This window comes from Dreissena polymorpha, chromosome 15 (assembly GCF_020536995.1).
Source record: "Dreissena polymorpha isolate Duluth1 chromosome 15, UMN_Dpol_1.0, whole genome shotgun sequence".
Taxonomy (NCBI): Eukaryota; Metazoa; Mollusca; class Bivalvia; order Myida; family Dreissenidae; genus Dreissena; species Dreissena polymorpha.
Window position 1 is genome coordinate 21,466,079 of NC_068369.1, and position 14,791 is coordinate 21,480,869.

The 14,791-nt window shown below is 33.5% G+C and overlaps 2 protein-coding genes across 2 annotated transcripts in view; one reads left to right on the forward strand and one right to left on the reverse strand.

Moving 5' to 3' along the window:
* Window positions 1-14,791, forward strand: part of LOC127859396 (membrane progestin receptor gamma-like) — a 418,822-nt gene that overhangs the window by 282,003 nt on the left and 122,028 nt on the right. The window lies entirely within an intron of this gene.
* Window positions 6,618-14,791, reverse strand: part of LOC127859403 (uncharacterized) — a 48,512-nt gene continuing 40,338 nt past the window's right edge. The window contains exons 2-3 of the mRNA XM_052396774.1: window positions 7,918-8,104; window positions 6,618-7,007 (exon numbers count right to left, since the gene is read on the reverse strand). Coding sequence (XP_052252734.1) covers window positions 6,838-7,007; window positions 7,918-8,104 — 357 coding nt within the window. The 3' untranslated portion in view covers window positions 6,618-6,837. The remainder of the gene's footprint in view (window positions 7,008-7,917; window positions 8,105-14,791) is intronic.

The following is a 14,791-nucleotide window of genomic DNA, read 5'->3' on the forward strand; positions in this document are numbered from 1 at the left end:
AACAGGCCAATGTCGAGTGATGACAGGCAGAACCAAGGAACTAGTCATTCACAGGGTGATGGCTCACAGCGCAACACTGGGTGGAATGGTCCTCGTGGTGCTCCTCGACGCGGTGGGTCTTCTGGGCGTGGTACCAACAGTGATCGGGGATGGCAAAGAGCACAGCAGAACAGAGGAAGACGAGGAGGAGACAATTATTAGTTAAAAACAGGCTTTTGGAATGTTCATGGTTGGAGCAGTTCGAGCTCTAGTGACAATTTTATTTTACGTGAACAATGTATTAAGCATTTGAACCTTGATTTAATTGGGATTGCTGAGTCCCATTTAAAGAACTTTAATAGTATTGATGTTTCTGATTATACATGGTTTGGTAATAATCGTAAAAATATTCATGTGAATGCAAGAACTGGTTCTGGTGGAGTTGGGTTTTTGGTCCGTAACAGTGTTCTAGATGTTTTTGATGTATCTATTTTAAATGACTCCACAGATGGTATATTATGGCTGAAATTTGTACACAAAAATGATAACTTTTGCTTTTTACCATGTGTTTGTTATCTTCCTCCAGAAAACTCTGCTAGGCATGTAGATGCAACTGCCTTTTTTGACACAATACTTGTAAACTTATATGAATATCAAAACCTAGGTCTGCCTTTTATTTGTGGAGACTTTAATAGTCGTTGTGGCGATTTGGAGGACTTCATAGCAGGTGTTGATAATATTATTGAGAGAGATGTGATAGACTTTAAAACAAACAAATATGGAGATCTTTTTATTGATTTTTTAATTAACTGCAATTTTTGCATGTTAAATGGACGTAATACAGTCCATAATGATTACACGTCAATTTCTGTAAAGGGTCAATCAGTTGTAGATTATTGCATAGTACCTTATGAAAACTTGTCATTATATAGTCAGTTCTATGTGCATACAGTTGTTGATGTTATGAACAGTATTGAATTGCAGGATAGTATTGCTCCAACATGTGTCCCTGACCACTCTATTCTCACATGGGTTATGGAAATTGAATCCACTGACTTGGAATTTGCTACAGATAAGACTGGGTCAGTACAAAGTACAGATAAATTTGATTGCTCCAGAATTCCTAATGATTTTCTGCTAAACCAAGTTCTGGTAGGTCAGATTAACGACTGTATTTCTAACCTTGAACAGGGTTACAGAACACAATCAGACATAGATCAGGCATTTGGAGATTGGTGTGGTATTGTACGGGATGAAATGTATGATAAACTTCCGTTCAAAACGATTATTCATGATTCCTGTAGAAGAAAGCGCAGGTCTGGTAAGCCATGGTGGAGTAATGAATTAAGTAGTCTATGGTCAGATATGTGCAAAAAAGAGAAGTTATGGTTAAGATGTAACAATAAGCATTTAAAAGTTCAGCTTAAGACTGACTATATAAGGTCTAGGAGGTTTTTTGATAGAGCGGTACAAAAGGCCAAAAGACATTACTGGTTTTCTACACAGTCTAGATTATCTAACTTAGCTTCTGATAATGATGTAGAGTTTTGGAAGACTATTGGAACTTGTGGTGTTGGCCAGGAACGTAAGAAGGGTATTCCTCTTGAAGTTGTGTTAGACAATGGGACAGTTTCTTCAAAATTGGAGGATGTGTTGTTGAGATGGAAGAATGACTTTGCAAATCTTTTGAATCAATCTGTTAATTCAAATGTCGGCCAGCATACAAGTAGTTTTGATAATGTGTACCATGAGGAGTTGGATAGACCTTTTTCAGTTTTTGAGGTGAAAGCAGCTATTGACCGAGCCAAGTTGAATAAAGCGACGGGCATTGACCAAATTCCTAATGAAGTTCTTAAGAATGACATGTCTGTCTCCTTTTTGCATTCTTTATTCTGTGTATGTTATGAAACTGGTATGGTCCCATCAATGTGGGGTAAGAATATCATAAACCCTATCCCTAAGTCGAGCACTGCTGATAAGAGAGATCCTTTACAATATCGTGGTATTAGTTTGGCTTGTACTATGTATAAATTGTATGCAAGTATTTTGAACCATAGGCTGTCAAGCTGGTCAGAACTTAATGATAAAATAGAGGATGAACAGAACGGCTTTCGCAAAAAGCGCAGCACTTTAGATCATATCTCTGCACTGACCAATATTATAGATGTTCGCAAGAAGTTACATAAATCTACGTTTTGTTCATTTATTGATTTTAGACGTGCGTACGACGGTATTGAGCGGAATTTACTCTGGCAGAGGTTGAATAGTATAGGTGTCCCAACAAAAATGTTAGATGCAATCAAATCCTTGTATGCGTCGGTCTCCTCTTGTGTTCGTATAAATAGCCATTATACTGATTGGTTTGCAGTTACCACTGGTTTACGGCAAGGTTGTTCGTTGTCACCGTTGCTGTTTAATCTCTTCCTTAATGACTTATCTGTGCAGATTAAGGCGGTTGGTAAAGGTATTTTGATTGAAGACGAGCCAGTTTGTATATTGTGCTATGCAGATGACCTTGTATTGATTGCGGAAAACGAGCAAGATTTGCAATGCATGTTAGATGTATTAAGCCAATGGTGTACCTCGAATAGTATGGTGGTCAATGCAAATAAAAGTAACATTGTGCATTTCAGGCCAAACTCTGTGCCCAGATCTGAATTCAACTTCAAATGTGGTGTTCATGGATTAACTTATGTTGACAAATACTCCTATTTAGGTTTATTACTATCAGAACATTTGGACTTTAGTATTTCTGCCAAATCTGTTGCACAGAGTGCTAGTAGAGCACTTGGCTTACTTATTGCTAGATATAAAAGTATGGGTGGTATGTCATTTGCAGTTGATAGCAAGATGTACAATTCTACAGTGTGGCCAGTTATCTCATATGCATCAGCTATATGGGGCATACGGACATATGCATGTATAAATGCTGTTGAAAATAGGGCCCTACGCTTCTTTATGGGTGTTGGTAAATATACTCCATCAGCTGCATTAGCCGGTGATATGGGATGGCAACCACCTCTAGTTAAACAGTACAAACATGTTTGTAATTTGTGGCATAGATTTGGTAGTATGAATATGAACCGGGTCAATAGGAAGGTTTTTCAGTGGACTGTTAATACTGCTGGAGTTAAGTGTAAGAACTGGGTGTTCAGTGTGAAAATGATGTTTAAAGATTTGAATCTTGAAGAATTCTGTATTTATCCAGCTACTGTGTCTAAACAAACTTTTAGTGACAAGGTTGATAGTGCTATGTTCTGTAAGTTTAAAAGTGATTGGAAAGATACTTTATTACAACCAAATGCAATAAGAGGGAATGGCAGAAACAAGCTAAGAACCTATTGTCAATCCAAGAATGAATATTGTACAGAAGAGTATTGTAAGATGATATTACCATATAGACATCGTTCTGCTTTTGCTAAATTTAGATGTGGGGTAGCCCCAATTATGTTGGAAATTGGGCGTTATGCTAATGTGCCTGTTGAAAATAGATTCTGCCCTAATTGTACAACTTGTGTTGAATCAGAAACTCATGTTATGCTATACTGTCCACTTTATTCTGATATCAGGACCTCTCTTTTTGAAAAATGGCATACCATTACTGATTTTAACTCTATGTCAGATATAGAAAAGATGGTAGTTTTATTCTCCAACAAATTATTGATAAGAGATAATGCCAAAGCCTGCTACAATATTTTAATGACCAGAAATGCTTATTTGTATAGATAGGTTACACATTCTATATGGCATTTTAGTTTTTAGATTTTATCAATTATTTGTAGATAACATAAACAAACTACATTTTTGTACAATAAGGGAATAGGACCTTTGATTATTGCTTTAAATTATTCCAACATGACACTCTGGAAGTAAATATCTTAACTAATACTTTTAAATTCTACACACAGGTTTCATGAGATTATTTTTATATTGAAACTATCAAAGGTCTCAATATTCCACTTATGCAATATTGTTTTATTGTTTTATAATCCATGTTTTATAATTTTAACATATTTGGTTAACTTTTAACTGATGCATAGTAATTGTGTTCTTGACTACTGTTATGTCTCTTATAAATCCATTATATGATTGGCACTGTAATTGATATGAATACTTTTATTGTTGTATATACTTGTACAGTGATGAGACAGAAATAAAGATAGAAATATCCGAAACATTATGTCTGGGCGAGAAAATAAATCAAACGATGTTTTATTTCTCTTATCAAGAAGGTAGCAATTTTATAGTAGAAATCAATGACTTATCATCAAATATCAACAATTCAGTTTATGGATAGAGTGAATCCATATAGCCTGATTTAAGTATCGTTCAAAAGTTTATTATATTTTTTTTTCCCAAAAAGGTTATTAGTTTAATGATACATCTAAGGTAGTGAGTTTAAAATAAAAACATATACAGGATACTCCATTGCAAGATCAAATTCGATATCATGGGTGGTCATAGGAACAATACTTTCATGAGTGGAGCAGCAACGAGTGAATATAATTAGTTTTATAAAGCGACGATAATTTTCCCCATGGGAAACTCTTTATTTTTCCGCCATGAGCCTCAATCCGGCGCATGCGCCACACCACTCATGTTTTTAAATCTTCAATTCAGTAATAGTTTCGTATTTGAGAAATTTTATTCTCGCAAATTTCATTCCGTCGAAATTCATATTTGAAGTTAGAATACCATAATTTTCTGATTTTATTGATTCACGATAAATACTTCAGAAGAAACAGCTAGTGCGCAAAATACAAACTGAGTATAGATATTACACGTTGTGTCACACAATTGATGTTTACAATGGTAAGAGTAACACCGGTTTATTAATCTAAATTAACTTTATATAAAAACATGTTACAGTATTCACATAAAGAAGCGTTAAGATTTATACTCTATCGCTGCAAGGGCTCATTTGAATGAGTTGGAATTTCTTTGTTGGAGAGCAGGAACATTGAGTGTTTTTGCTACGACAGTGAATTGGTTTCAGTTTGGTTTAAACTAAATATTTCACTTCCGTTAAAGACTCAATTGTTCTTAAATCTGCTGTATAGTTGCTTCCCGGGTTACTTTATACCACAGTGGATTTATTTGACAACGCAATACATGGAATTTCCATTGCTTGATTGGATATAAACTTGAAATAGTTTCTCAAACTGCTTAAATTATTTGGATATTCCTCTAGTTTTTCCTTCAATTATTTAATTAATAATGTAGCTGTAGTACCTTTTAGGACACATTTATATTTCCACGGCCGCCATCATTATACCCATGTTGGCATATATAGAATTAATGCCAATGAGAATTTCCCTGAACAAAGTCTATCCAGATGAAATGCTCTAGTTTGCACTAATTCAGCGCAAAACATGACCTACATTGTTGTGAGAGTAATCACAATTTATGTCATCAATCTGTAATGTTTTGTTTATTAAACTTCACATATTCGTTGCATCAATTTGTACCTTATCATTGCACGAAAAAAACACAATAATATGAGTAAGGTTGATGGCGTTAATATGTCTGATTAATTTATGTGTGAACCTGTTGTTTCACGCTGTAAACCACTCTGTTGAAGGTGGTCTAATTAGTTGTTTTTTTTTTAAATAGAGCGCGGTAACGTTGTGCTAAACACACGCCAATCCGCATCCAAAGAACCAAATATTATTCCGTGAATTTCAATAGAGAATTCGTTCTCCAACTCTTTAAAAAACTACTTTAAAAAAATTTTGCACTGCGTTTAATTAAATAACTACATTTAATATGTATCACCTTTCTCTCAGTCTTTCAGTGGATTTTATTTATTTAAACAATAGTTTTACTTTCTGCAATTAAAATTTGTGGTATAAGTGTTTGTGAAATGCGTCATGTAATTTATTTAACCTTAACTTAATTGAGCCGAATCGATCTTTGTCGACTCAGGTACTACCTAAAAGAATCCCGGGTTATCTTAAGTATACTACCATTTACACAGGGTACGGAAATACGCTTAAAGGCATCCTGCTTGATATATACCGGGCAAATTTTTAGTATATTTACATTACCTCTGTTTTTTATAGTATACTTAAGATTACACAAGATACGTTTAAGTAGTACCTGAGCTGAATGACCAAGCGCTGATGCTCCATTGGTCGTTGTCGGCTGGACCAAGCGCTGATGCTCCATTGGTCGTTGTCGGCTGAGGTATTACTTAAATGTACCGCGGGTACTCTTAAATATACTACAATGTATTTTGGGGATAAAATATAATTAAAGACAACCTGCCATATTCCGGGGTACTTTAAAATATATTTTCCGAACCCCGGGTTTTTTATATTATTAATCGGAGTATTTTTAAGTAGTACCTGAGCCGAATATGACCAACCCAGCCTTAATTTGCGAAGCATTCATCATTTGCAATACTATTTCCGCTTATAATATGTTTATCTTGTACTAACTGATTATCTTTGCGTCCTTGCATTAACTTAACGTCATGCAATCTCAATATTAAGTTAAATTCCCATTAAAAATACACTGCCAGTCTATGTATTAATGCATAAATGGATTTACGGAAATTAAAACGTATTGGTACTCAACAGCAGAATGAAATAATGTTTTTTACGTATTACAGGAATCAAAAGTGAAGAAACATAACACACAAATGTGTAACTTTTTGGGAAAAAGTGCACAAAACGAGTTATTCAAATACAAGTTAATTAAAGCTAATTTGAAAATGCGCTGTTTTAATATGAACAAAACACATTAATTGTTCAAGCCTAAAATTAATGTCCACTCATGACGTCAATTTACGTGAATGATCATTTCTTGCGCTAATGAGGGCATCAGAGTTTACCACTCCGTTTATTATATTTAACGTCATTTTGATAAATCATCCAGCCCGCTCATGACGTCATTGCTGCTGATGCTGCCCCCAATGCAAGCGTCCCCAGCCGGTTTGCCGCACTTCTGCTTGTAGCCTAGTCTGCCCATCCGTATCAGACGACAACACTCATCATAGCATTCAGAACTGTCCTTGCAAGGGGCGCCTGGAGATACAAATAATGCTGATATATAGGTACAATATATAAAATACAACTATTCCGTCTACACTTATTTATCATACCACCGCATTGATATCTGCCTGATATAACGTTGCCTGATACATTTTTTATCATGGTCAACAGGAAGTTCTTATATCAGTCATGTGTGGAGGATGGTCATATTATTCGGAATCAACTATAAAGTAACCATTTATACTAAAATCGAATCAGATTCAACAAAACAAACAATTTGATACCAAGATATAATATATTTCAAACACAAAATGCAACACAAACAGCAAAAAACATTTTTTACAAATATTAAGCGCGCGTGCTCATGACGTCATTATTAATACGTCAAACGAAAAAAAGTCATATTCTTTCCCGCTAAAACTGCAGCTTTTTAGCGATTTTTTCATTATTTCTTTAAAATCGGGGATGTAGAGGATTGATAAACAGAAAAACAGGTTACTGCCTGATCTTTTTGTAATATATCAGGCTCGGCACGAATCAAATAACGGCTCGGCAAGCCTCGCCGTTCTATTTTTCTAAGCCATGCCTGATGTATTACAAAAAGATCAGGCAGTAACTACTACTACTACTACTATTACTACTACTACTACTACTACTACTGCTACTACTACTACTACTACTACTACTACTACTACTACTACTACTACTACTACTACTACTACTACTACTACTACTACTATTACTACTACTACTACTACTACTACTACTACTACTACTACTACTACTACTACTACTACTACTACTACTACTACTACTTCTACTTCTACTATTACTACTACTACTACTACTTCTACTACTACTACTAATACAACGATTTGAATTAGTATCCATCAACATTATGGAATTGCATTGTGACATATTTAGTACGATTATAAATACATACCAGCTTTCAGTAAGCTGAATTTGTCAAGATGTTCGTAAAACTGAAGCTTGTGTTCCGTGGGCTTGCATTCACCGAACCCAAATTCCCCGAGGCCTAATGTGTTCGCGATCATGCATTTCATCTGTACGCCCTTGTCATCCAAGCAACATTGGTATGATTTAACGCATCTCTCGTTCAAAGCCAGGCACTGAAAAATCATACGAATTAACTGTGTATTTGGCACATATTTGAAAAAAAGATGATTAAAATAATATGATGGTCGTCCAATTTTGTTTCCACAAGTGTGAATGATCAGAAAATGGGCTGTATGGTCGCTTGGAATTTTAATGTGAAATAAATGAAATATAAGATGCATTTCTGTTTAAATTTGATATACATTACGAACAGAAGTTCTTGAAATAAATTACCGATTAATAGTTTTGTATGTTGAAATATTATACATAAGATGAATTGATTGTAGTTTTAGAAACGACTTTGAAATAAAGCCAGTAGATGGTATTGGTTTTCCTGGAACATATAAAAAGTACACTTTTGTTTGAAATAAGTTGAAACTTGAAAAGCATATATGAAATATATGTAACATACAGATAAAATAATATTGTGTAATATGCATGTTATTATCATAAAGTTTGCTGGATATTCTTCCAGGAATATTTATTATACATATTACTTATAGCTGCATAAACTATGAGTATATTAAAACAGTATGCAATAAATATACTCTTTTAAATTTTACAAATATCACTACAGCAACTAAAATTAAAAAAACAAAACATAACGAAACAAAACATGGCATCATTAAGGTATGGTTGTTAAGAATAAAATGACACCTTACTTCTATATCTATGGTTATACAATCAATAACGAGCACATTAAATCAAACTATTATATAACATCTTTGTTCAACATTGTATGTTACAAAGAACAAACACAATACAACAAAACGCTCTATAAAAACAACAAATATGCAATGCTCCGTTTCCAAATTTTTGTTAAGGGGTGCGAAGCCAAACTGTTTTTCTTTATATGCAATAATACAGACGAAGACATGGCGGAGTAGGAACGAACGACCCACAGCCATACCTTGCAACATATAAGCACTACCTAATGCACATATCAAACAAATGCGTTTATTTTTTCGGAAAGACAACATGCACTTGTTGCTGATTTCATGTTCAAATTTATTTGCGTGTACTCGAATTGTGTCACCAAACTACATTTACAATACGAAACGTTGAGCTAGAATTTGTAATATAAGGCGTATGGTTCAATACTATGGTCATTAAGAGTAAATTTACCTTCTTTTTTCTTGATTTTATCGTGACTTAAATATTATCAAGTTGCATTTTACATAGCTCTTGTAAATATTGAACTCATTATTAAAGTGCACTTAAATTTTTACTCGGAATGCAATGTAACAAGATAAATTTTTATTTTATTATTTTGTGTAACGTGATTAATTATTTGTTAACATTTATGTTTGACAGGCACCATTGCGTTTTTGAAATGACCGTTGCGATTTGATGAACTCAAGTGCATGTGTATACATGATGTAATTTCAGTGTTGAATGTTGTGTCATTGCGTTGGGCATTTATGTTAATTTTGTACTCACATCATGAAATGAACTGACATGATGGTGTGCCAAAGAATAACGTTGTGGACGTGGTAAACCATTGCAACATTCGAAAAGCAAGACAATTTCGAGGCTTGAAATTCAATAAATATCAGTTAGTAACTTCTAGTTGTCGTTCCTCGGTTTGTAACCATCCATTACAATCTTCGATCATCGGTGATGTGTGAATATGTATGTTGATAAACGCTCACGCCATATTAAAATTTTCTATAATGTTTTCCTATCACGCTATCTAAGCTAAATTAAGATGGGTAGGTAGGTAGGGATTTTGTTTTCAATATCACCATTATATTTCTTATACAACATGCAATACGTTTTAATGGTTATTGTTTAGTTGTTTACCATTTTATATGTTTTAAAATTGCAAATATGTGAAGAGTATTGTATTTTGCTAGATGTTTAATTCGATATCGTGTATTAAAACATGTTTCAATATTCTGTCTGAATAGTACTACATTGGATTTTATGTTTAAATACGAAAGCTAAATGCCGTCTGTAAATGCATAAAAAGCATATATCATAAAGAACTTTAATGTATTCCTCCAGAACAGCCGCACATCTGTGTTTCAGAAGTTCTTTAACACTTGTATCGCCAATATTAGACAAAATGAAATTTTTAATAATGCACGTGGTTTGTTTTCCCTCAAGTGTATCTGTGTCAAACATGCATTGTGAATTGATATTACCAATGAATTTTAATATCCGCAAAGTTTAAAACACTTTTCACAAAATATCCCAATCATCGAAAAAAAACTACATTTCACACCAGAAAATGAATCAGAATCGTTTATTTCCTTAATAAATAATTTCGGTTATTACGATGTTTTTTGGGATCAATGGAAACGCAAAATATTTTTTGGTTTGTCTCGCCACGCATTTGCATTTCAAATTATTAAATTTATGATACGAGTTATTCAGGATCGTTCTTCAATTGTAACAGCTTCACGAGCAAGCGTTTCAGCTTATACGTTACTATGTTCAGGCGCGCTGACAGTGTTAATTGCGTTCAACGATATACAATACGCACAGCGTGCGTGTTAGAGTGGGTGTATATGCTGACATTAATGATACGAAACGTGCACATGTGCGCAGTCATTAGAATAATACTTTTGTATTTAAAAATACATCAAAGTGAGGATGGACCCCGGGGCAATCTCTAATTGGACAAACTATATCCCTCACGTCAATGCAACCTGTTTACTTAGGTTCCTAAAATTTGTAGAAACCCGGTTGGTCTTGGAAATTTATATAACGTAATTAATGGTTTAACAAAAACGTGATCAGAAGGGCACAACTGTTTAAATATAATCTACATTCAAATTACGGGTATTCACAAAACATCCATAGTACGTTTAAAATGTCCAGAAAGAATACATTGATTGGAAATGTTAATTGTTCATTAAAGCGTAGCAAACATGTCAGTCATACTCGTTCCTGTTCAGCATATTGTATAGCGTATTGATTCAATAATAATATAGTTACATGACTCACAAAGCGGTGACATCACCGATAATGACAACATTGATTAAAGTTTCCATATTACATACAAAAACTTGAAATGAAATATATATATACGCTTAAACAATTTGCTGCAATTACCATCTATGTGTGGTTTTAGTTTTGTTATGTTCGCAATATAGTGTTGCCACTCTTCTGACAAAAGCGTATACGTTTTCTTGTCACCCAGTCCGTTTGAAAAATAAACCATTTTCATGATATGGTAATTCCGATAACGTTTTGAATGACGGACAATGCTATGATAATGTGACCAAAGCGTGTAGCATAGGTTACATACAATTGGTTTTTTCTTTCAAATTGTGCATGTCTTGAAACTGAGCCTCTTTTAAAGGGGCCGTTCAACAGATTTTGGCATGTATTGAAGCTTGTCATTAAATGCTTTAAATGCTTTATATTTATAAATTTAAACATTTGAACTATAAATCTCCACAAAAAAACACACAAGAATACAAAAAAAAAGAATAACTCTCAACAGGGCTCGAACCACTGACCCCTGGATTCCTGAAGTCATAGAGTAAAAAGCCTCCCGCCTAGACCACTCGACCATCCACGCTCATATTCAGAGTGGATGTATTGTTTAGCTATATAAGCAATCCTTGTAGTTTCCCAAAATATCGAATCGCGTCGATACGACGCTCTATCTATTGGACGGCCCCTTTAATAAATGAAAATAATCTGAAAGGTCTTTTTCGCTTTACAATTAGAAACTTGCTGTTCTCGTGAGGTGAACACATTATACTTGAGACTAGTTAAATGTAAAACATGCTTGACCAGCTAAAACATTCGCTTTAAATGTCATTTGTTTGCTTAGAAGTAACTAAAATCCTAAGAAAAAACTGTTTGTATAAAAATTATTTGACGTTCACTGTCATGTAAATGAGTCACCATTTCTGAATGGATTTATTTTGGGAGGACATTGTTCAAGACATAATAGTAAACGTAATCTTGTCATGTTTCCATGTGATTGACTTGTATATATTTAAATGCACACCAGTTTCAAGAACAAAAACGAAGTGAGAACTTCTTGATAAAAGACAGAATGTACTCAAACAATAAGTTAAAGGGACTTATTCACCTTTTAGTAAATTTACTAAATTGAACAAAAAACGTTTCAGATTTGTAAATGTTCGTTGTAGTTCTGTTGTTATTGTTATATTTTTTGACATTCGGCGGATTGCTTATATGAAATATAAAATACAAACTTGACAGTATGAGCACGGATGGCCGAGTGGTTAAGGTGTTAGACTTTTAATCCAAGTAATATCAAGTTCGAATCCACTTGACGACTACATTTTTCTTTCTTTAATTGTATTCTTGTTTTTACTGGATCTCTTTAGTTCCAATGTTTACATTTATGATTTAAAAGCATTTCAGGACAAACTCCAATTCATGCGACAATCTATCAAAAGGTCCATTTAAAGCAAGAGGATTTAGAATCTAATCGCATGCTATTCAACATATTCATATTTGACTTGTTTCTCAAGAATTTAAGCTTGTCTCGATTTGTTACTCGCAACATTTAAATGGTTAATCAATTAAAGGAATTGAATGAACATAACACAAATCATGTTTAATTGTTAGTGAATCATGTACTCGCTTTATTGTTTTTTTCTACGTTAATATCAACAGGAAAATTACATCTAGAATGGTGTTTGAAGTGTGCAATTTTATTATCCATATACTTTTAAGGCAAGAGGTAAATATATTTAATGAAACAATGTTAATTTGTTATTTCTTTATTTTACACAGTTTTTCAATTCATACGCATGACTATTCATGTTTTACCACACATATCAATTGATTATAAATGACTAATAAAATATAATAAACGTAAACTACGAAAAGCGTTTAATATGTTAGTGGCAATAGTTAGACATCGATAGGAACATAGCGTTCCTTTTCAAAACAGTTCGATGAATGTGATACTTACTTTACTCACCATGAGTTAAAACCTCTTGGCCTACTTAAGCACTAAATGTATGTTCACATGTTTACAAATATCAGAAAACAGCATGCACTCTCTCCAACAAAAATAACATGACGAGGTCGTATTAATGACCTGAAGGATTTAAATTAAAATGTGCTCATACACCATGGCATTTACATCTCCTCATATTTCGAGGAGCAAACCAATAAATTGATAGCCGAATGCAAACTTAAACAATCAATATAACGCATATTGTGTCTTAATGCCACTTGTTCAAGCGAGGATGACGCAAATACGAGTGTCTTAATGCCACTTGTTCAAGCGAGGATGACGCAAATACTAGTGTCTTCATGTCACTTGTTCAAGCGAGGCTGACGCAAATACGAGTGACTTAATGCCACTTTTTCAAGCGAGGATGACGCAAATACAAGTGTCTTAATGCCACTTGTTCAAGCGAGGCTGACGCAAATACGAGTGTCTTAATGCCACTTGTTCAAGCGAGAATGACGCAAATACGATCAAGATGACATGAAATGAAGTTCTTGTATACGTTGTGGACAGTGTGAACTTTAAGTCTGCTGGACGATGATTCTACAGGGCTATTATCTATTACTTTATTGATACTTATCTGGGTACAAACTACTGGACTATAAGCTATTACTTTATTGATGCTTCTCTGGTTACAAACTAATGGGTTATTAGCTATTACTTAAATGATACTTCTCTGGTTACAAACTACTTTGTGAATTATGAATCTACTGAATGGATAGCAGTATTAAAAATCAATCTTCACAAGAGTGTTTACAATTACGGTTTGGAAACGTTATATTTAAATTTTTAACATTGTATTTGAATCCCAATGAAAATACGTTTGAAAAATCGAATAAACATTATACGTAAGCGCGGCGCTATAAATATATTTTACATATTTTACTGTAATAAAAATTCACCATTTTATTCTGATTCACATAACATAAGATCTTTTGTTTTGTTTTGAAACCTTATGTGCATTTACTGTAAAAGTTTGATGATCAAACAAGAAAACTAATATTTGTTCACTAAAAATTGCAATTTCTCCGTTTAATCTTCTTAATGATCATATAATATTACAAGTACACGATTTTCATATAATTTTTAGCACAACAGAAAAGTTATGCAACTAATTTAAACATAAGGCCAACACTTTACAATTGGGTTGCATGAAAGTTTATTTGATGAGATGAACGTAGATCACGTGATTATATGCCTTGTGGTTGAATAGAAAGGGAAATCGTATTTCCCAAATGTCGCTACACTACAATTAATCAGTATATAACATTTGATATGAATGGTAAGATTGATGTTTATTTGTGGTTCTTAAGACAGACCTTTCTGAGGAGCAGAACTTCAAATATGATTTTGAAAAAAAAGTTGCTCATAATATTAAAATTAAAAATATGCACTGCAATGGTAAAATAATAGGAAAAATAATGCCATCAATTAACATGAATAAATTGCTTTAAACAGTCATTTATTGAAGTCTATATTTATGGTTCAAGTAGTAATTATAACCCTTTAGTAGCACAATGAGAACATAAAAATTAAATTGCAACTCGAAAACCAGGTTAAACATATTTCGCATAATGACCCCAGACAAGACCGAACACATGCAATTTAAATGGAACTGAAGATAAATCTATAAACAAAATGCAAATTAGATTCTCATTTGCTTACATATAAGGTGTCAGAGCTGAAACGCATTAAAATATACGTTTATGTTTATCATAAACCATGGAATTAAGCGTGATACGATAAT